The sequence below is a fragment of the Haematobia irritans genome, chromosome 3 (assembly GCF_050003625.1).
Source record: "Haematobia irritans isolate KBUSLIRL chromosome 3, ASM5000362v1, whole genome shotgun sequence".
NCBI classification, from domain to species: domain Eukaryota; kingdom Metazoa; phylum Arthropoda; class Insecta; order Diptera; family Muscidae; genus Haematobia; species Haematobia irritans.
The window spans coordinates 56,800,531-56,822,145 of NC_134399.1; the positions used below are offsets into that span (position 1 = coordinate 56,800,531).

A 21,615-nucleotide genomic window follows, 5' to 3' on the forward strand; every position below is an offset into this window, starting at 1 on the left:
AAAATGTCAATGGTTGGAATTCAATCAATTTTTAAAGCTAAAAGCAGCAAATATCGATAAACGGAATACTAATTAGTGGCGAAACACAAAAAGCGACAAAAATCGACGGCGAGAGCAAGGGCGACTTCAGGAATAAGGATGAATGATTTTTTTAACGTTTTATTTGTGCCGGGCCTTTTGACTGAGACAAATTCAACACTGGGACATTTCGATATGAAATAAATTATTCAAAAAGATTCGGCTTCAGTTATCGGCCTCTTGACGCCGATGGCCGATTATCGATTTTTGGCCGAGTGCCGAAGCCGATTCTTCGGTCGAGCTCTTATGGACGACTAATAGATTCGTCCACTAAAAGTCTACATTTCGACTTATATATTTCGACAAATTTCAAATTATGTTTTTTAGAGGAGAAAACAAATTTTGTCGACAATAAATATGGAAATACTCTTGTAAAAATTATTCGAACTGACCTCTGAGTATATCCGTAGAAAAGTTTAAAAGTCAATGATCTTCTAGCTTAGCAAAGTATTTTCAATAACCCAATATGTGTTTTTTTATATTCCTGCCCTGTAATATTCTTAAAAACTGTTAATTTGAGAAAAATTAAGTTTTTGAGCAAATGGATGACATATTCCACTAGCTAAGCCTTTTTGTTTCACCCAAACCAAAACATGTTTTAGTGTAATCCAGTTTAAGAAATAGGCCTGTCAAATAATGTCTACTAACAAAATTCTTTGGGTGTACATATGTGTATGTCACCCTGCCTGTAAAGCCATGTGCATAGTTAGAAGCTTTATGAAAATACCTAATTTGTGATTAAATATTTTTATTGTTATATCATTTGGCTTTGCAACTGGGAATTATTAACATATATATTTAAATAATTTATAAATTTGCTTACCTGTATCATTCAGACGAACAAATGAGTCATTGGAGAGACTTGTATCGAAGTTAGCCATCAATGGAGCAATATATTGCGTCGCTGCCAACCACGAGTGTACATAGTCTCCAGTATATATAAAACCGCCAGTAGCTATCGTGACATTTCTCACAGGATGGCCATAGAAGGGGAAATCGAAACTTAATAAAACAGTCTATAAAACAAATATGGAAAATTATGACCATGTCTCTGCGTATATCTTTGTGGTACATTATAGTGAATAAAGTGCATAATTAAAAGTGGTAGAGATGTTTATATTTCATTTACCATGGCTCGACGATGTGATTGCGATAACATCCAGTTGGGTGTAATATTTTTTATTTCATTCCAGTATTTATCGGCTTTTGCTTTGTCTGTATATGTTGTGCTATTGTAATATTGATGATGATCCTAAAATGAAAAAAATACATACATATTTCAATTTTAGTAATATACTCGTGTGCAATTTGTAAGGAATGAAAAAATTATTAAAATTCAAGGTCATTTTTTAATGACACGTTGGTAAAAAAAGCGTATTCGTACATCTGTTTTTTTTTTTAATAATTTCAAGAAAGATAATCAAGCTTAGTTTTGATAAAAGCGCAAAATAACAAAAATCGATAACAGTAGTCAAATTTAAAAGCTAAATTTTATACAAATAAAATTAAATATTATATATGGTAGTTGACGCCCAATTAGACAAGTAGCCTATTGTGATAACACTTTATCTAAAAATGACAACTATACTGAAAACATATTGACCTAATTTCAATATAATAATTAATTTTTGATCACGCAAGTTACATAATATTAAGGACAAATTTCTTAATAAATAAAGAAATTTTAATTAAAAGAAAGTTTATAATCTTAGATTTGAAATTTTCCTTCTTAAAATTTAGGACTTAAATTAATAAAAAGATTGAATGGTTCAAAGTTTTTTTTTTTTGGAATTAAGAAAACATTTTTACTGAAGTATCTGTTATAATTCCAATTTGTTTGCACGTGAATAGCTCTATTAATATATAAAAGATAATGAAAATTCCATAAATGAGATCTGCGTTATCCTAGATTTAAAGCTACTTTGGTCGCTGAAAAAAGTCTTCATTTTAAAGAACCCGCATCTTTGGCTCTAATTCCATACCAATACCAATCCTTAAGGGAAGGTTAAACTCTTTGGATCCAAGTATTTTTTTTTGAGTGTACGTACAGATCATGTTAGATTTTACTCTTCTGTAAAATCAACCTTATTGCTTATCTAAAACGATAGACTCCTAAATTTGTTTTTTAATGTTGTATAGTTTTTAAGGACACACACACAGTTTTTATATCCTCTGTTAGGTATTTCCTAGTCTTGTAAACTCATCTGTTTTATGCAGGTTAGCTGACACGAATTGGTCCATGACGGTCCATTATTATATTAGCCCCCATATAAATCGATCCCCAGATTTGTCCTCCGGAGCCTCTTGGAGGAGCTAAATTCATCCGATCCGGTTGAAATTTGGAACATGGTGTTAGAATGTGTTATCTAACAAACACGCAAGAATTGGTCCATATCGGTCCATAATTATATATAGCCCCCATATAAACCGTTCCCCAGATTTGATCTCCGGAGCCTCTTAGAAGAGCAAAATTCTTCCGATCCGGTTGAAATTTGCAACGTGGTGTTAGTATAAGGCCGCTAATAACCATGCCAAAATTGGCCCATATCGATCTATAGTTATATATAGGCGATCCCCAATCACACAAAAATTGGTTCATAATCATGGTTGCCACTCGAGCCAAAAATAATCTACCAAAATTTTATTTTTATAGAAAACATTGTCAAAATGTTGTTTCTATAGAAAATTTTGTCAAAATTTTATTTCTACACTGATGTGTTATTGGTTTTATTGACAGTTCATTATATTTGCATCTGTGTTATTTAAACAAAGAAAAGTTATTTGCGATAGAGTTCAAGCGTAATATGGAACACCAGATGGTGCTCTACAAAAATTGGAACAACACCTGAAATGTTTCCAAACTACACAAAAAAAAGGCATTTTAGGCTCCAAAGGAAAAAATTGAGAGTCGCATGAGACCATGAACGTACCAATAAAACTGGACGCATTCATTTAAGAAAGTTCAAAACAAAAGTGGCGAAAACATACTGATATGCATTTCACTTTGCCCACATTTCGCCAAATGCCGACGTTCCAATTTAGAGAAAAAGGTAAGAAAAAACAAATCCAGTTTGAAAGACATTATACAAGTGAAGGCTCCCCAGTTGTCTCATGGTATGTACCCGGGGCAAATAGATACCGCTATTATAATTAACCCTCTAATGCCCCAATTTTTTTTGCCAGCTGATTAAATTTTCAATGTTAACGACACAAAAGCAAGATAACTAAGCAAGAAAAATTTATACGGTAAAATTCAGCATATGCTGCAAAGCCTTTTGAATAGTTTCAAATAAGTTTTTTTTTATTTTTCAATTTTTGTTGACTTAAGGTGTGTTTTACTAAAAGCCTCCTTATTAAATGAAGCCCGCCTAAAGGCGGGCTTGGGCATTAGAGGGTTAAACATAAATGATTTTTAAGAACCTAACTCTTATTTCTACTAAAATTTCTTCCCAGCGAGCATTCTAAGAACATTAGAATATCGTGGTGGGGATTGGGATCCCGAAAATATGGATGCAGAAGGAATTAGGAGTACAAATCCACATGTCAAATCTTACGTTTTTCTGTACTTTTGAAGGGTTTATCTTGTGCAGTTCATTCGGATAGTTGTCGATTGGACTGTGGAGTTAAGGAACCCTGTTCATCGATTTTCACATATTGATTCAAAAACTAGAGTTTATTACGCTTGACTATTTCCAAACACGTAAGGCATCCCAAATAGCTATCATATATGCAAATATCTGTGGATGTGCAAGATAAATAGATACAGTCAGCAAACACGTATCAATTTGAAATACATTGTTAAACGACATGCAAAATATGACCTAAATATATATGTATCATACGTTAAAATTTGAGATCCCCGTAGATTTGACGAAAACCCTAACCCACTCAATGCCAAATAGACTCCAGACAATAGAAAACACTAAGGGCTACCATGCAAAATATTAAAAATTTTTAATATTTAGTGTTTAAACCAATACTTTTTATTTATTGTGTACAAGTTTCTGTTTTTGTCTAAGTGAAATTAACTCGATTTTGATTTTGTTATTTATTTCCCTAAACAGAATTAATTATTTCTATTTTGTAACCCGGACCTCAAGCTTTAATTTAAGGTCTTTTCACAATTTACTTCAAATTGATAGGTGTAATAGTTTTTTTGCTGCTGTATCTTTAGATTGTTTTATTTAATGCCATCAGAAATGAACACTTTGGGCTTCCACTGCTCGAAACTTGGCATAGCAATCATGTTTGATTTTCCTAGGGCAGGTTCTGAAAATTTGTAATCAAACCAAGTTGTTGCTTCAACGGATGCAAAATATTTCCACTATTTTTTGAAATGAATATGCTTAAAAATTTCTTTTTACTTACCGATGTTGTATTTAATGTTAAATTGCGCTTTTTTAAAGAGTCTAAGTTCTCATCCTCTGGCAAATCAATAGTGTCAATCAGTTTTTCCAAGTCTGACTTGGCAGTGCCGTTAACAGAAGATGCCATCGGTGAGGCAACAGTTGATAGTGGTCCAGCCGCTGCCGAAAGACCTTTGTTGGCTATAGTCACCTTCTTAGGAAATTTATTTGCATTTTTCTTTGCATCTGCTGCTGCATCACTGCTCTTCGCAACATCTGGCTGAATAGTGGTTGCTACAATTGGATTTGTCATATCCAGGCGTTGACCAGTCCCATTAACACCCAATAAAGGTCGACTACTTGGAGGCACTATAATGGATGGTGTTGACGAAGCGGAAGCGGCGGGTGCTGCGGCCAACGTCGTGGATGCAGTTGAATTATTGGCATTCACATTTTGCTGAGATTGAGCACTACTTGAATTTGTGGTTGGAACACTTTGGTATTGATTTTTAATATCTGCTATAGATTTTTTATCATCTGCAAATAGATTTTGAAAAAATGGAAGGCATTAAGTAATTGCAGAATTGTTGTATTGTACAGTATGATAGGTTAATCTAAGCTACACTCAAAAAAGTGTACCTCGCTGAAAACCATCAATTATCTTCTCTGAGTAACGCTGGCGAAATTTCTGAAAATGTCAAAACTTCTCTCACATATAGTGCGATACACGGCGTATAAACTTTGTAATAAGTACATTTTTTTATCATGGGTGATGGTTGTATTCATTATCGTTAGCTTGAAGTATACAAAAATCGGCTGTCACATATTAAATATTTTGTTGAGCCTGCTATTGAGATTCAGATCAAGGTTATTTCACGGTGTTATTTCTTATGTGTGTTTGAGTGAAATATGACAAAAATTCTTTATTCTTCGTATTTTAGTGAGAATGCTAAACAATTTGGTTGATTTAGTGATTAAGCAAATATCCACTGGAAGTAAAATTGCAATTATTTTATACATACGAAAATGAAAAAATAAATGGAAGCATGTGCCGTACTATCGAATGCGTTTCGGAGTCGAAAAAAATAAATAGATTTTCGAAAAGAGGAAAAGTTAGATGACCGGTTTGCCTCATTTTTAATGAAGTTCTGTTAGAGTAAAGTTAACTACACAAAACAAAAATATCTCCAAAATATTTTATTTATTGAAGCTGAAAACTTTTTCAATTAAAAAATTAATTGATACAATTACCTTTTTACTCAAACTCGAAGGACTAAGTAATTTAAAAAATATATTGGAAATTTTTTAACCTTTACGTATTACTCGTATTACTTTAAACATTCCACATGATATACATAAAAAGTATTTGCCCCCCCCCCCCCCCCCACCAATTTCATAAATATGGACAATGAAATTAAATAGTGTGACCAAATTAAACATAACACGATTAAGACAGCTGCACTCTTTGAGGCACATAAAGAGATGTACTACTGTCTATTTCTCTACTGTCAGAGGCATAATTAAGCATTGTAAATTTGCATGGACACTACTTATGTTGTGCCTCGAAGAATGGAGGCCAAGTCAATAGCATTAAGCAAACAGATGATGTAAATGTTGTTCATACATCATATTTACACAATACGAATAGGAAGTTTACTCAAACAAGAATTCACTCAAAGAACTGGCTCATGCCGTCCCCTCGCACCCGTAGGTCGTTCATTTGAACTTAATGTTATTAGAAAATCGATTTTTTTTGCTATCGTTGTTACGGCACCTTCGGCAAATATTTCCTCATGACTTTCGAGTTGACGACGAACCTTTGTGGTTTCGTGTAGTTGTTTGTGATGAATGGTTTGAAGATTGAAGGAGGTTTGGAAATTCTAACGTCCAATTTCTGTTACACCTTACAATACATATTTAATAGAAATAAACACGCATTGACCTTAATATGCTCATAGACGGACTTAAAACGCATAAAATAAATGCGTAGGGGAAATCCGGAATAATAAGAAATAGCACAAAATGCTCTCTTTATTAAGTTAGTATAGAATGATATGAAATATCCATGCAAGGGTGAATTTCTTAATTAGAGGTTACTATTTGGAAAAACAGAATTTGCATTGGTTGATTTATTTTTAAATCAATATGTGTCAAGAAAAAAGTAAAAACATTGTAAACATTTGAATGAATTCTCAGGTCAAAAATTTGAAAATACTAATTTTTGATAATGAAAATGGGGAACCCCGAATTAATTCGAACTCGAGTGACTGCCTTTCTTTCGAATATGTTTTCGTTCGATATACAGGATCAGGGAGAAAATGTTTGAGAAAATTTTTTTATTTGAGTTTAGGGTAATCGTTTTTGAAATAAACGTCCTTCCGTTAAAGATAAATTTCTTTGTATTTAATGTGGCAGCTAACTTCATTTCAGGCCTTACCGCTGCAGAGCGCATTGTCGGGGTAAGCACATCCTTTATTTTGTCCATTACATAGTTGAATGCTTCCTTCGACAATCTGAAATCTTTAATAAAACTAACAACACACTCATTGAGGCAGTTAAATAAACATATTCATATTTATTAACTTTTATCCGAAAGCGATAATATGTTTATGCCATTTCTCAATATTCTCCTTTCGGCACGTTCATTATTTCTTTCAAACAACAAAGCAACACTCTCCATTTTATTGTATTTACTATATATACCCTTCACCACTACTGTGGTACAGGGTATAATAAGTTTGTGCATTTGTATGTAACGCCAAGAAATAGTGGTCATAGACCCATATTTTAGTATACCGATCGGCTTAGAATTAAATTCTGAGTCGATTTAGCGATGTCCGTCTGTCTGTCCGTCCGTCTCTCTGTATATGTAATTTTGTGCACAAAGTACAGCTCGCAATTTAAGTCCGATCGTCCTCAAATTTGGCATAGGGCCGTTTCTTGGGACAGAGACAATCGCTATTGGTTTTGGAAAAAATCGGTTCAGATTTGAACTTATATGGCCTCAAAATCCAGGGTTTTGCCGTGATTTGCTTCAAATTTCGCACAAGGAATACGTTTAGTAGTATCGGTAATTATGCCAAATTTGGTTGAAATCGGTTCAGATTTAGATATGGCTCTCATATAATCTTCCGTCCAATTTGCACTCATATGACCAGGGGGCCAAAGTTATGCTCCCATTTAACATACGTGAAATTTCGCATAGATAGCAGAATTATTATTCTAACTATACATGTCAAATTTAGTCAAAATCGGTTCAGATTATATATAGCTCCCATATATACGTACACCAGAGTTGGGGAAATATGGTAGACTGATACACATTTTAGACCCATTTTCAATGGAAGTTTCCTCCAATTAACTGGATATCGTTAGCCGATTTAAATTTTAATTCTAGAGATTTTGTAGAAGTAAAAAAATTGTCTCTTTTATATAGCTTCCAGCAAATGGGAAGGAGTTGAGTTGGTAACACAAATTTTGGCCTGCATAGGGGTGAAGGGTATAATATAGTCGGCCCCGCCCGACTTTAGACTTTGCTTACTTGTTTTTTTTTTTATTTTTTGTCTATCAATTTTTGAGTCACTGACAATGCTACTAAATTACACCTTTTTTATTATTCGTAAGTGGTGCCATTTTACGTTATAACCGGCTACACTTTTTGGTGAATTCAATAATATTACATACGCTGAAAAAACAGTGAACCCATCAGGAAGAAAACTTTTGGTTAATTTTAGAAAATTTTGAATATTTATATTTATCACTAAAATAAGTAAACATTTTTTGACAAAATCAAGAAAATTTATTAGAAATAATTAATTTTTTCTCTTGTGAAAGAAAATTTTGTAGTTTGAAGGAAAAAATTGGAGTTCAAAATATGCAAATTTAAGAAATAATGAATAAATTTACAAATTTAAAGAAATAATGAACTATTTTGTGAGGAATACGAATTTAGTAAATCTTTATGCTTAATTTGTGTATAATTTTTTCCCGTAAAGGAAACTTTCTCCAAACATGAACTAAACTAAAGTTAAATTGGCCTTAGTGAAATAGAGTTCACTTTTTTTTGAGTGTAGTACGAAAGAAATTTCGAATCGAAAACAATTCTCGAATAAAATTAATTATCGAAATGAATTACATACTTAAATGTTTTACCTTTACTTGAAACTTAGTTAATATATTGTTACGTTTTTATATTTACGCGTTTTTTTATTACCCGACAATTAAAACACAGTTCTTTTAAATAACGACAATCTACAATTTATTTACTATGACTTCACACTTTACAATTCGTTCACACTGAAGTTATTCGTTTGACGCTTTAATTAAGACTGACTCGCAAGCAGCATGCGAGCGCTTTTATATATGACGGTGTGGCAATACGAGAACATTCTGGTAGCACTACAATATTCTGGCAACGCCAGAACATTCTTAGACAATGCTAGAAGGATCTACGACCATTAAGTAATTCGACTGGTGGCTGCCAAACACATACACACTCACATAGATATATGCCCGCATTACTACAACAACAATGACAATAGACAATGAGATGAAATGAGAAAGCAAAATAACAAAGCAAAGGGGTTGTTATTCTATGAGAGAGTAAGAACTAACATTTCGGTAAGCAAACAAAAGAACATAAAAGAAATTCAGGAAAATACTAGAAAATGAATAGATGATTCCAACAAGTGATAGCGAAATTTTATCGTTACAATTTTAAATTTTAAATTAACGGAAACTAATTTAAATAAACTTATATCTATAATTATCAAATTCGTAACACTGCCTACCGCTTAAGCCTGTTCGTCCCGAACAGGCACAGGACCTGTTCCGTAAGGAGCCAATCGTTCCAGATGTACAACTTTCATCTTTGATCTAGGGCTGTCGTCCTTCTGAATCCGGTATACAACATCATTGATCTTCTTGATGACTTTGTATGGGCCTTCCCACTGTGTTTGCAGTTTAGGACACAATCCTTTCTTTCGTTGCGGGTTAAATAGCAGAACCAATTCTTCTTCTTGGAAGCCTTCAGTATTTACAGCACGATCGTATCTCGCCTTCATTCTGTTACTGGCCATTTTTATTTTGTTGCGCACTGATTCGTGAACTTCACCGAAAGTGTTTGGGATGTCGTTTCTGTTTTCTTCCATGGCGAGCTCATTAGGTTTAGCACCGAATATCAGATCACCAGGCAACTTCAACTCAGTTCCGAATAGAACATTGGCAGGTGTTCGAGAGGTGGAATCATGAATGGCAGATCTATACGACAGCAAAAACTTTGGTATATGCTCGTCCCAGTCCCTCTGGCCGTTGTCCACTACTTTTCGAAGATGTTCCTCCAGAGTGCGATTAAACCTTTCTACCATGCCATCGGATTGTGGATGTAATGGTGTAGTCCTCGTTTTCTTGATACCAAGGGATTCACACATCTCTTTGAATATGGCCGATTCAAAATTTCTTCCCTGGTCTGAGTGAATCTCGGACGGCACACCGTAGCGACATATCCAGTTTTTGTTGACAACATCCACAATCGTTTTTGCTTCTTGGTTTGGAATTGCATACACCTCCGGCCATTTGCTGAAGTAATCCATGACCACAAGGACATAACGGTTTCCAGAATCACTTACTGGGAAAGGGCCTGCCACGTCCATTGCTATTCTTTCAAACGGGGCTCCTGGTCTATATTCTTGCATAGGACCTCGACTTTTCCTTGTTGGACCTTTCGCCTTCATGCACTTCTCGCAATTGGCTACCCATTCAGTAATTGATTTCTGGCATCCAACCCAGTAGAATCGTTGCTTCACTTTCTCGGCGGTTTTGGTTATTCCCAGATGACCTCCACTGGGACCATTATGGAACTCCGCCAAAACATCTCTTATTTTGGAATCTGGAACGATGATCAAATTTCGGCTGCTCTTGCCATCTTCGCTTTCCCATTTACGTTGCAGGGATCCATTGACTAGAACTAAACTATCCCATTGAGCCCAGTATGATTTCATAAGTGGACTTTCGGCTGCGATGTCTTTCTTACTGGGCTTCTTGTTCTCTTCCTTTGCCGAAATAATTTTGTTCAAAATGGGATCTTTACGCTGTTCTGTTGGCCAGTCCACTCCAGATTCGACGTGTAACAGCCGAATATCAACAATCTCCTCCTTGTGTTCAGCCTTCGAGCAGTGCTTGCATTCTATACTGCAAGGTCGACGTGACAAAGCGTCAGCGTTACCGTGTTTTCCACCTTTTCTATGCTCGACACTGAAATCATAGCTTTGGAGCCTCTCGATCCAACGTGCCAGTTGAGCTTCCGGATTCTTGAATTGGAGCAACCATCGTAGAGCTGAGTGATCAGTCCTGAGCAAGAAGTGTTGTCCATACAAATATTTATGATAATGTTTTACACTCTCTATGACGGCTAGCAGCTCTCGTCGCGTTACACAGTAGTTCTTTTCGGGCTTGGACAACGTTCGGCTGAAATATCCGATGACCTTCTCCTTGCCGTCTATCTGTTGGGATAGCACACCTCCAATACCATGCGCGCTAGCATCTGTATCCAAAACAAATTTTTCGCCCGGAATAGGATACGCTAGAACAGGAGCTGAACATAAAAGTTCTTTTAAATGTTGGAATGAATCCTCCTGTTCGTCGCTCCACTGGAACTTCTGACCTTTTTGCGTCAATTTGTGGAGACTAGCGGCGATGCTGGCGAAGTTTGGGACGAATCGTCGGTAATATGTACATAACCCAAGGAAACTTCTTAATTCGTGGAGATTTCGGGGTCGTGGCCAATCTCTGACAGCTTGGATTTTGTCTTCATCGGTGGATATGCCCTCTGCAGTCACATGATGACCCAGGTATTTAACTTCCCGCTGGAAAAGGGAGCATTTCTTTGCGTTAAGGCGTAGACCAGCGGCTGACAATTGCTGGATAACGTCTTTCAAGTTCTTAAGGTGCTCGTCAAATGTTTTGCCCATCACTATGATGTCGTCCAAGTATATCAAGCACGACTTCCAGTGCAACCCCTTCAGTACCCGCTCCATCAATCTTTCGAAGGTAGCCGGAGCGTTGCAGAGCCCGAACGGCATTACATTGAATTGCCAGAGACCGCCATTAACGCCAAAAGCCGTCTTTTCCTTGTCTTTCTCGGCGATCTCTACTTGCCAATATCCACTCTGCAAATCAAGCGTAGAAAACCATGTTGTTCCGGCTAGTGTGTCCAACGTGTCATCAATGCGTGGAAGCGGATAACTGTCCTTTTTTGTGACATCATTCAGTTTTCTGTAGTCCACGCAGAATCGGGTACTTCCATCTTTCTTTTTGACCAGCACAACTGGGGAACACCAAGGACTTGATGATGGCTCGATCACTCCACTCTCCGCCATTTCCTTTATGAGCTTTTGAACTTCGTCTCTTTTTGCCAGGGGAACACTTCGTGGTGCCTGTTTTATGGGCCTTTCTTCTGCGGTTTTAATTTCATGTTTCACTACAGATGTTCTTCCTTTTCAGAAGCAAAAGCACAGACGTTTTTCCACAACAATTGCTTGGCTTTATTTCTCTCTGACGGCGATAGATGACGTGTCCAAGCCTCGACATACGCTTCTAGATGTTTTCTCACTGCTCCATGTGTCTTTGATGAGTTGCCTTCCAAATTGACTATTGCCTCGGCTGGTGTACATTTGCCAATGTCAGAAAATTTTACAATTTGCTCGTGATTGTCAGACAAGTTCAAGACACGAACTGGTATTAGTCTCTCTTCGTTCGTTGTTACCAGGGCATTTGCTATCAAGATGTTGTTGCTTTTGTTTTCTGCTGGTTCAACAACCCACAATTGGCCGACTTCACAATCTCCATTCATAGAAACCCATATAATTGCTTCGGCATTCGGTGGTATAGACTCTGACTGGCTCGTTGTCAAACGTCTGACAGGTGTATTCCCGTCGTATCCCACGTTTACCGTTATTTCGGCATCGCACCATGTCATTACACGACGCTTCATATCCAAATTGAGACCAAAAGCAATCATGAAATCCGCTCCAATTATAACTTCGTCTACTATATCGGCCACAATGAAATCATAAGTAACGGATTTGTTAGCAATAGTTAATTTTACGGTGACCTTTCCATATACGGTTGCGGGTTCCCCTGTAGCCGTGCGTAGCTTGACTCCAATCAGTGGTGTAACTTTTCCTTTTACTAAATCAGATCTAATGATAGACTTTGATGCACCAGTATCCAACGTCAAAGTACGCTTGTCGCCATTAATAACACCCGCAATAGTTAAATTGTTATTTTTCTGTTGAACTATTGCTATGGAGATGGTGGGGCCATCGTCTGTGGGAGCCAGCTCTTGCCCCGCTGAACTAGCTCGATTTAGTTTAAAGGTGACTCACTTGACTGTGGGGTCACCTTCTTATGGTTATTGTTTAATGGAGATGGTGATGTGGATCTTGACCGTTTGCGTCGTGCTTTGCATTCTCGAGCTAGATGTCCCGTCTTATCACAGTTATAGCATTTGATTCGGGATTTAGTTGCATCCTGTTTCAATTCTTGCATTACCTGCTTCATTGCCTCTTTCATCGAGTCAATGATAGATTTCGATTCTTCACACTCGGTCTCTACTCTGCGTACTTTGTGAATTTGAGGCCGTGCTAGCAATCTCGCAGTTTCTTGCGCAAGTGCAAATGTTACTGTTTCTGCGAATGTAGCCTTTTGTGACGCATATGTTGCACATTTTATGTCTGGGTCTCGAATGCCATTCACAAAGGTCTCAATTTTGATGCGGTCCACAAGTGGGTGACTCTCTCCTGGGTATGTCAGTAGCACCAACCGCTCAACTTCTGTTGCAAAGTCTTGTAGAGTCTCGTTTGATTTCTGGACTCTACCTCTTAATTCCATTCTAAAGATGTCTTGCTTGTGCTCTCCACCATACTTGCGTTGAAGCGCCGCTATTACTTCATTATAGTTATTTCTAGAAACAGCGGGAATGCTTTGTATCACATCAGCAGCATTGCCCTTTAATGCCAATAGAAGTTCAATTGCTTTATCATCGTCATTCCACAAATTTCTAGAAGCAACCATTTCGAATTGGAATTTGAAGACATCAAATGACGTTGAGCCATCGAAAACAGGAGTTTTGATTTTTGAGCCCTCGATGACGCGCACTGGACCACCTTTAATTTCCAGCTCTGACATTTTTTTCTCGATGTGCAGAAACTTCTCATCATGAACCATAATTTTCTCATCCACGGAAAGAACTTTCTTATCCAATTCCACAATTTGATTTTCTATATGGTCCACACGTTTCTCAATGCCTTCAGAAATTTGTTGTAATTTTTCGTTGACCATTCTAGAATTTTCGTCGAATTTTTCTTCCAATTTTCTAGAATTAGCTTCCATCATTTTTCTAGAATTCTCTTGCATTTTTAGAGAATTTTCTTCCATCATTTTGCTCAAAATATTGACCATCGATGTGTAATCAACAACATTAGAAGCTACAGATGGAGTTTCCAAGGCGCTGGCTACTACTGATTCGTCAAGATCTTCCTTATAATCGAACTCATGTGTTTCGATATCAATACTGCGCCGCTCGAACTCTTCCAGTAGTCGCTTTTGTAATTGAGCCTTGTTTCCTGTTGTCGGCAGCTCCAGTTTGCTCAATTCCTTTTTTAAGTCTTCCACACGAAGCTCATTAAACTTCATTGTAGATTTTTTTCCGTTATTTCACTTCCGACACCAATTGTTACGTTTTTATATTTAGGCGTTTTTTTATTACCCGACAATTAAAACACAGTTCTTTTAAATAACGACAATCTACAATTTATTTACTATGACTTCACACTTTACAATTCGTTCACACTGAAGTTATTCGTTTGACGCTTTAATTAAGACTGACTCGCAAGCAGCATGCGAGCGCTTTTATATATGACGGTGTGGCAATACGAGAACATTCTGGTAGCACTACAATATTCTGGCAACGCCAGAACATTCTTAGACAATGCTAGAAGGATCTACGACCATTAAGTAATTCGACTGGTGGCTGCCAAACACATACACACTCACATAGATATATGCCCGCATTACTACAACAACAATGACAATAGACAATGAGATGAAATGAGAAAGCAAAATAACAAAGCAAAGGGGTTGTTATTCTATGAGAGAGTAAGAACTAACATTTCGGTAAGCAAACAAAAGAACATAAAAGAAATTCAGGAAAATACTAGAAAATGAATAGATGATTCCAACAAGTGATAGCGAAATTTTATCGTTACAATTTTAAATTTTAAATTAACGGAAACTAATTTAAATAAACTTATATCTATAATTATCAAATTCGTAACAATATTTATACCAAAGAAATTACCCAGCAAAAAAGCTTTGCCAAAAAAGTTGTGAAAATGTTATATTTGGTGAAAAATTGGGCTTTTCATAGGAAGAATGTCCATCATTTTAACTGCCACTGCACTCAATTTGTATCACTTCTTTAGGTGTAATCCTAATTAAGTGTTTTGGATGTGAATTAAAAAATTCTGTTATATCTTGTCAAATAAATCATTTTTATAATATTTTATGCTTTTTAATGTATTCTAACTACTGTCTGAAAGGTTAGGTGGCAGCCCGATGTATCAGGCTCACTTAGACTATACAGTCCATTGTGATACCACATTGGTGAACTTCTCTCTTATCACTGAGTGCTGCTCGATTCCATGTTAAGCTCAATGACAAGGGACCTCCTTTTTATAGCCGAGTCCGAACGGCGTTCCACATTGCAGTGAAACCACTTAGAGAAGTTTTGAGACCCTCAGAAATGTCAGCAGCATTACTGAGGTGGGATAATCCACCGCTGAAAAACTTTTTGGTGTTCGATCGAAGCAGGAATCGAACCCACGACCTTGTGTATGCAAGGCGGGCATGCTAACCATTGCACCACGGTGGCTCCCTACTGTCTGAAATGTTTTACCTCAATTATTTTCAAAACTTCACAAATTTTCTAGGATGGATTTAGCATTTTTTTGTTTTGAAAAGATTTATGTAAAGTTTACCATTTTATTAATTCATATGCTGTTTTTAATGCATTTGTAACTAAAAAAATTATTAAAAAATCATTAAAAATATAAAAAAGCGAGTTATAAATAAATAACATCTTTGGGAGGACATTTTTTGAAGGTCTTTTAAAGTTATGCCTTTAAACAACTTCCAATTTTTTACCGGGTAGTCTTTAATGTATTGCAATTGTACCTTGAAATATAAGTTATATTTAGGATTTGTCTCACACACTAAAATATACAGATAAACTATATCTATACTCTAATACGCTATAAGTGTTTATTTATCGATACAAAATGGCACTATTATCACCCTTCGCATTTCTATTTCTAGTCCGTTTTCCTCCCTTTTTATATGCCTAGATAATTTCTTTCCATATTTGTATAAAATTTTCTAATGCGGACAGACATCTAGATTGTATGGATCAAATGGCAATGATAATAGAGAATACAAACGAACACACGATAGAATAATCAAATAAAATTGTTCTCAAATCTTTTAGCAAATACAAAGTGAAACCCCAACCTTTGGAATGGTCAAATAATTTGAACCCTATCAACAACACCAAAAATAAACTGGAGCAATGTGTCTCTCTCTTTAAATAGCATTAAATGTCTCTAATGGGTCAATAACAAAAAATTGAGTCAATTTTCCCTCGACATAATCATATTAAATGCTAAAATAATATTACACATCGAGCTTCAAATGCACATGAAGGCAGTTAACCAAAATGGAAAGGACGCACAGTGGGTGAAACAACACAGAATGTGAGATTGTAAGAAAAACTGTGCATGCATACACTTTTGATATTATCGTTGAATAAAATAAATACCGATGTCCTTGTGCTTTGCAATGTTAAATTATTGTGCCAGACCAAAACAGAAAGTTTTCGAAGTTTTGCCAATATAATATTTAACGATGAAGTTAGTTACGAGTCGTTCCCTGTGTGTATGAGCGCATACACATAAGTACCACCGTGGTACAATTGTTAGCATACCCGTCTTGCATATAAAGGGACTTGGGTTCAAATCCCAGTTTCGACTAAACACCAAATAGTGTCTCAAAGCATCTATTAGTAGTTTCACCCAAATATGGACGCGGCTATAAAGTTCATGTCCCTTGTCATTAAGCTAAACATAGAATTACCTAAACATAGAAGTTAACCACTTGTGGTAACATATAACAATGGACCGAATAGTCTAACTTCTTATTTTTTTCGGTTTATGAAATCGACATCGAATTCATAATTTTATCGAAAAAATTACCGATACGATTTATAGTTTGGATCACGGCATTCGATCTATATTTGATGCAATTTATCTAGCATTGCCAAAAAAAAAAACAAAGTAGAACAAAATTAGGTTAGCGGCAATAAATAGAATGTAGAAAAAACATATGTTTTTGAAGATTTTAAAGTAAAAAGTGAATTGTTTGCATATCTTAGGTCCTCCTAATTCCTCCTAATGATATGATTATAAAATAATTCGGCGACAAATAAGAATTCGATCGCACATTGTTATTGGTGTAGGTACATGGGTTTGAAATGGTGTGCACTGCCAGAATGTCACCTTTTTGCAGGCTCAATGGACGATTTCGGCTGACGAAGGAGGCGTTCAAATATAATTTGGGTAGCATGTCAACGTTATTTCTATCTATATTGCAATTGTCTGCTGTCTTAAAACTTTTGGCCAGTGGGATGCTTTCATTCACTTTTCTTACAAGGTGGTCCAGAAGCGTTATGCTGTCATGGAATGCCACGATAATTGGTTGACCACAATCTCTTGGATATCGCTCTTGCCTGCGCACTTTTTATAGGGGTTTTTTGCCAAGCTAGGATGCTCGCTCCCGAACTCGACTATGACCAATTTTTGTTTAACTTTTATTGGAGTTGCATTAGTCCTAAGTATTCAAAATATGTTCATTATATGTAAATTTACCACAAATTAGCAATAATTCGAGCTAAAACTAATATATATATACTATTTCTGTTTTCTGACTATAAGTCTTTAATAAGACACATTATACAGTTCATAGTAAAAATTTAATATAGTAGTATGTAATGTCGAACATATTTTCGGAATCTTCCGAACATTTTTGGAATATATGTAAAAAAAGTATTTGGTGTTTGGTCGAAGCAGGGATCGAACCCGCGACCCTTGTCATGCAAGGCGGACGTAGCAGTCACTGCTCCACGGTGTCCAAATAAATGTATGTTTATTTTAAATAAGGTTTGTTTAATCGGCTCGTGGGCGTCGCAAGCTATGCTATATAAATATAACTTATATGGATAATAGTCTATTGATGGCAACAACAGCTACATAGCTCAGTGGATAGTGTGCTAGCTTACAAATTGCATGGTTCGCGGTTCGATTCTCCGTCCAGGCGAAAGGTAAAATTTAAAAAATTTATAAAATCGAATACTTTTTTCTACATTGTTTGTATTACAGAAAAATGTGGTAAGAACCAAAAAACCTCGTGGAAGTGAGAAAGATATGAGGGAAAATGCAATTAGCCAGAAAAGATTGTTTTTTTGAGTTAGTCTTTATGAAATCGTTTTTACATCCTGGAAAAGAATAAACGTTTATCACAAAAAGTATATACCTTTCCTCCAAATAAACTTCCTTACAGCGAAAAGCAAATGAGAAACGAACTTTGTTTGTCTAAAATAGACAAAATGAAAAATGAACCAGGTTCCGGCGGTGACACAGTGGCTCAGCGGTCGTTTCCTATCGAGGAAATTGTATCGGAATCTAGAATAAGATGGGCGTTAAATAGCTTTGGACCATTCAAATCCCCCGGACCTGATGGAATTACTCCGGCGGAGTTACAAGCAGTGACTGACAAAATTATCCCCTGGTTGTCGGCGATATATAAAGGATGTATCAACTTATCATATATCCCAGGAAAGTCGTTTTCATACCTAAAGCGGGAAAAGCCTCTCACTCGAGGGCGAAGGATTTCCGACCAATTAGCTTATCCTCATTAGACTCTGGAGAGGATGATAGGTTAGGTTAGGTTATGTGGCAGCCCGATGTATCAGGCTCACTTAGACTATTCAGTCCATTGTGATACCACAGTGGTGAACTTCTCTCTTATCACTGAGTGCTGCCCGATTCCATGTTAAGCTCAATGACAAGGGACCTCCTTTTTATAGCCGAGTCCGAACGGCGTTCCACATTCCAGTGAAACCACTTAGAGAAGCTTTGAAACCCTCAGAAATGTCACCAGCATTACTGAGGTGAGATAATCCACCGCTGATAAACTTTTTGGTGTTCGGTCGTAGCAGGAATCGAACCCACGACCTTGTGTATGCAAGGCGGGCATGCTAACCATTGCACCACGGTGGCTCCCTGGAGAGGATGATAGATATTTATCTTAGAACTAGCATCGATTCAAGTTTGTTCTCGAAACGACAGCATGCATATTCGAAGGGCAGGTCTACTGAGACCGCATTACATGAACTAGTCACTATCTGTCAAAGAATACACAATTGTGGCGTTTCTAGACATCGAAGGGGCGTTCAATAATGTGCATCCGAGCTCGATATTAAATGGACTGACAACTCTGAATGTTGATCCATGTATACTTAGGCTGTTAGACGAACTTCTAATGAAGAGACGTATTTCAGCCACACTAGGACAAGCAAACATACAAAGGTATATGAACAGAGGCACTCTCCAAGGAGGAGTTCTATCACCTCTTCTTTGGAATGTTGCTATAAATAACCTTCTGGTTACCCTAGAAAAAGAAAGGATAAAAGTGGTGGCATACGCAGATGATGTGGCTCTAGCAGTCAGGGGAAAATTCCCATCCACAATCAGAGATATTATTCAGAGGGCGCTCCGGATGACTGAGAAATGGGCGAAAGAGAATAGTCTTGGGATAAACCCTGCAAAGACAGAACTAGTAATGTACTGCAAAGATCGCAAAACTCCCACGGTTAGGCCAATTTCCTTAGGGGGTATTGAAATTCCCTTTGGTGAGTGTGCAAAATACCTTGGCGTTATTTTGGACAGGAAGCTGAACTTTAAGCTTAATATTGAAGAAAGGGCGAGAAAAGCAACGGTAGCTTTGTACCTGTGCAAAAAGGCAATAGGAAAAAGGTGGGGACTAAAACCAAAAATTGTGTATTGGCTATACACTGCAGTGGTTAGATCTATAATGCTATATAGTGTTGTAGTCTGGTGGCCGGCACTTCACCAGCCAACAAGTTTAGACAAAGTTCAGCATCTCAGGCGCATTCAGCAAGACACAAACAAATTCCCTTAATGTCATGCTACATCTATTGCCTTTAGACATTTTGGCCAAACAGTCAGCTGCAACAACGGCTGTGCGGTTGCGGTTGCGGTTGTGCTATCGCTGTGGTCGGAAAAAAGTTACGGTCACAGTTCGGTCCTCAAAATAATGCCAGATGTGCCTAACGTAGTGGTTTACACTTTGGCGAGTCCACTTTTCGACAAAAAGTTTGAGACTCTAATCCCCAACAGTGAGGCGTGGTGCACACAGACCCCGGGGAATAAAAAATATATAGAATAATCAAGAAGGTTCAGCGGTTAAAACTAGAAGTGCCCATATGTAATAGGTACTTTTAGTTAATGTGGTATCACAATGGACTGAATAATCTAAGTGAGCCTGAATCTTAATCGGGCTGCCTTTTTAACCTAACCTTGTCTAAAATTTCGTTTGGGAGGAAAGAATTATTTTTTTGTGTGTGCTGAAGACGATGTGAAAAATGATTTACGATTCGAATTTACCAATCGAAAAAATTTTCGATCAAGAAAATCGATATCGATTCCCGTGATCCGAAATGTTTGGATTTCGATCAAATGTTCTCGATATCGAATGCCGTGATTAGCCTCCTGGAACAATACGGATAAACTATAGTATGGGCCGTTCATACATAGTGAGTAAAAATAATTTCATGGCGTTTTTATCGATTTTAGCCTTTTTTATTTTCGACATGTTTCTATTGAAATATGGACAAAACCCTTTTATCTAACCCTTGCTGTCGTAATAAGGCTTTCCCACATATTTCAAAGCTCAATCCAAACATTACAGCAAACCCCGTCGTGACTTTTCGTGCAAATAAATTTTTGTTTTTTAGTTTTTTTTTCTAGCGTTTTTTGGTGAAACAATTCTGGTAACGCTTTGGAACGCACATAATTGAAGTTAGTTTATTTGAGTCTTAGCTGTGATTCGAAGTATTTGATACAAAATGGATAGAGTTTTAAATTAAAATTACAGTGCATTAATTATCACCAAACAATATTTTGTAAATATGCTAGAGACAGGAATATGTCTACTGAGTTGTCTGTTTGTGAAAGGCTTTCTAAATTTTATCAATAAAAATAAAAAATATTTTGTAATAAGTGTACCTACTTTGTTTTCTAATTTAGAATTTAAAATCAAATATTTTATTTGTAACAGCAAGACATAGAAAATATTGAACATTTTTAGTTGGTTGTCATAAATATTATTCATTATAATTCAAATAATATTTCACGAAACACCATCAACATATTTTTGACCAATCGCTCCCCATTGTGCAATATAAACGAAATATTGTCAACAAAAATAAAGCTATAACACATTCTGTGCTATCATCGCCGTTTGACGGCAATATTGTTGTGATGGCGATACAGTTTTTGATATCGTTTCGATTCAATTAGAAGATGAATAAAATATAAACGAAGTAACTTTCAGATAAGACAATATATCACAAAATTCGCACAATATTGCAAGTAAAGAGGATTAAAACAATTATGACGAAGGGTAGAAATTATTCAATTTGACCCAACATTTAAACTGCGGGCGGTTTTGGTGATGGGGGGAATTCGGGAAATATTATCGCAAAATACAAATGCGATATGCGCCATTTCTCTACCTCTAATGTCTGCGTTTGCTACAATATTTTTGGTTTTTTTTAACGTTGTTTACTTGTTGAAATTAAATTAATGCAAATTTCTTAATGGTGTTCATTTCTTTTTGTCTCTATGATGATTGCACATACCCGCACATAAGTCAAGAACATAGATGTATGCCACACAAAGTCAATGGATGTGGTACATAGAATGAAAACAAAAAACAAATGAATGAATGACCTTGTCCAACAGATATATGACCCAATTTTTGTCGAATCGAAGTGTCGCAT

The 21,615-nt window shown here is 36.4% G+C and overlaps 1 protein-coding gene across 3 annotated transcripts in view; it reads right to left on the bottom strand.

Moving 5' to 3' along the window:
- l(1)G0289 (plexin domain containing lethal (1) G0289) overlaps positions 1 to 21,615 on the bottom strand; it is an 82,844-nt gene that overhangs the window by 8,777 nt on the left and 52,452 nt on the right. For all 3 annotated transcript variants that reach the window (XM_075301664.1, XM_075301666.1, XM_075301665.1), the window contains exons 2-4: positions 4,447 to 4,961; positions 1,208 to 1,330; positions 902 to 1,094 (exon numbers count right to left, since the gene is read on the bottom strand). In XM_075301664.1, coding sequence (XP_075157779.1) covers positions 902 to 1,094; positions 1,208 to 1,330; positions 4,447 to 4,961 — 831 coding nt within the window. The remainder of the gene's footprint in view (positions 1 to 901; positions 1,095 to 1,207; positions 1,331 to 4,446; positions 4,962 to 21,615) is intronic.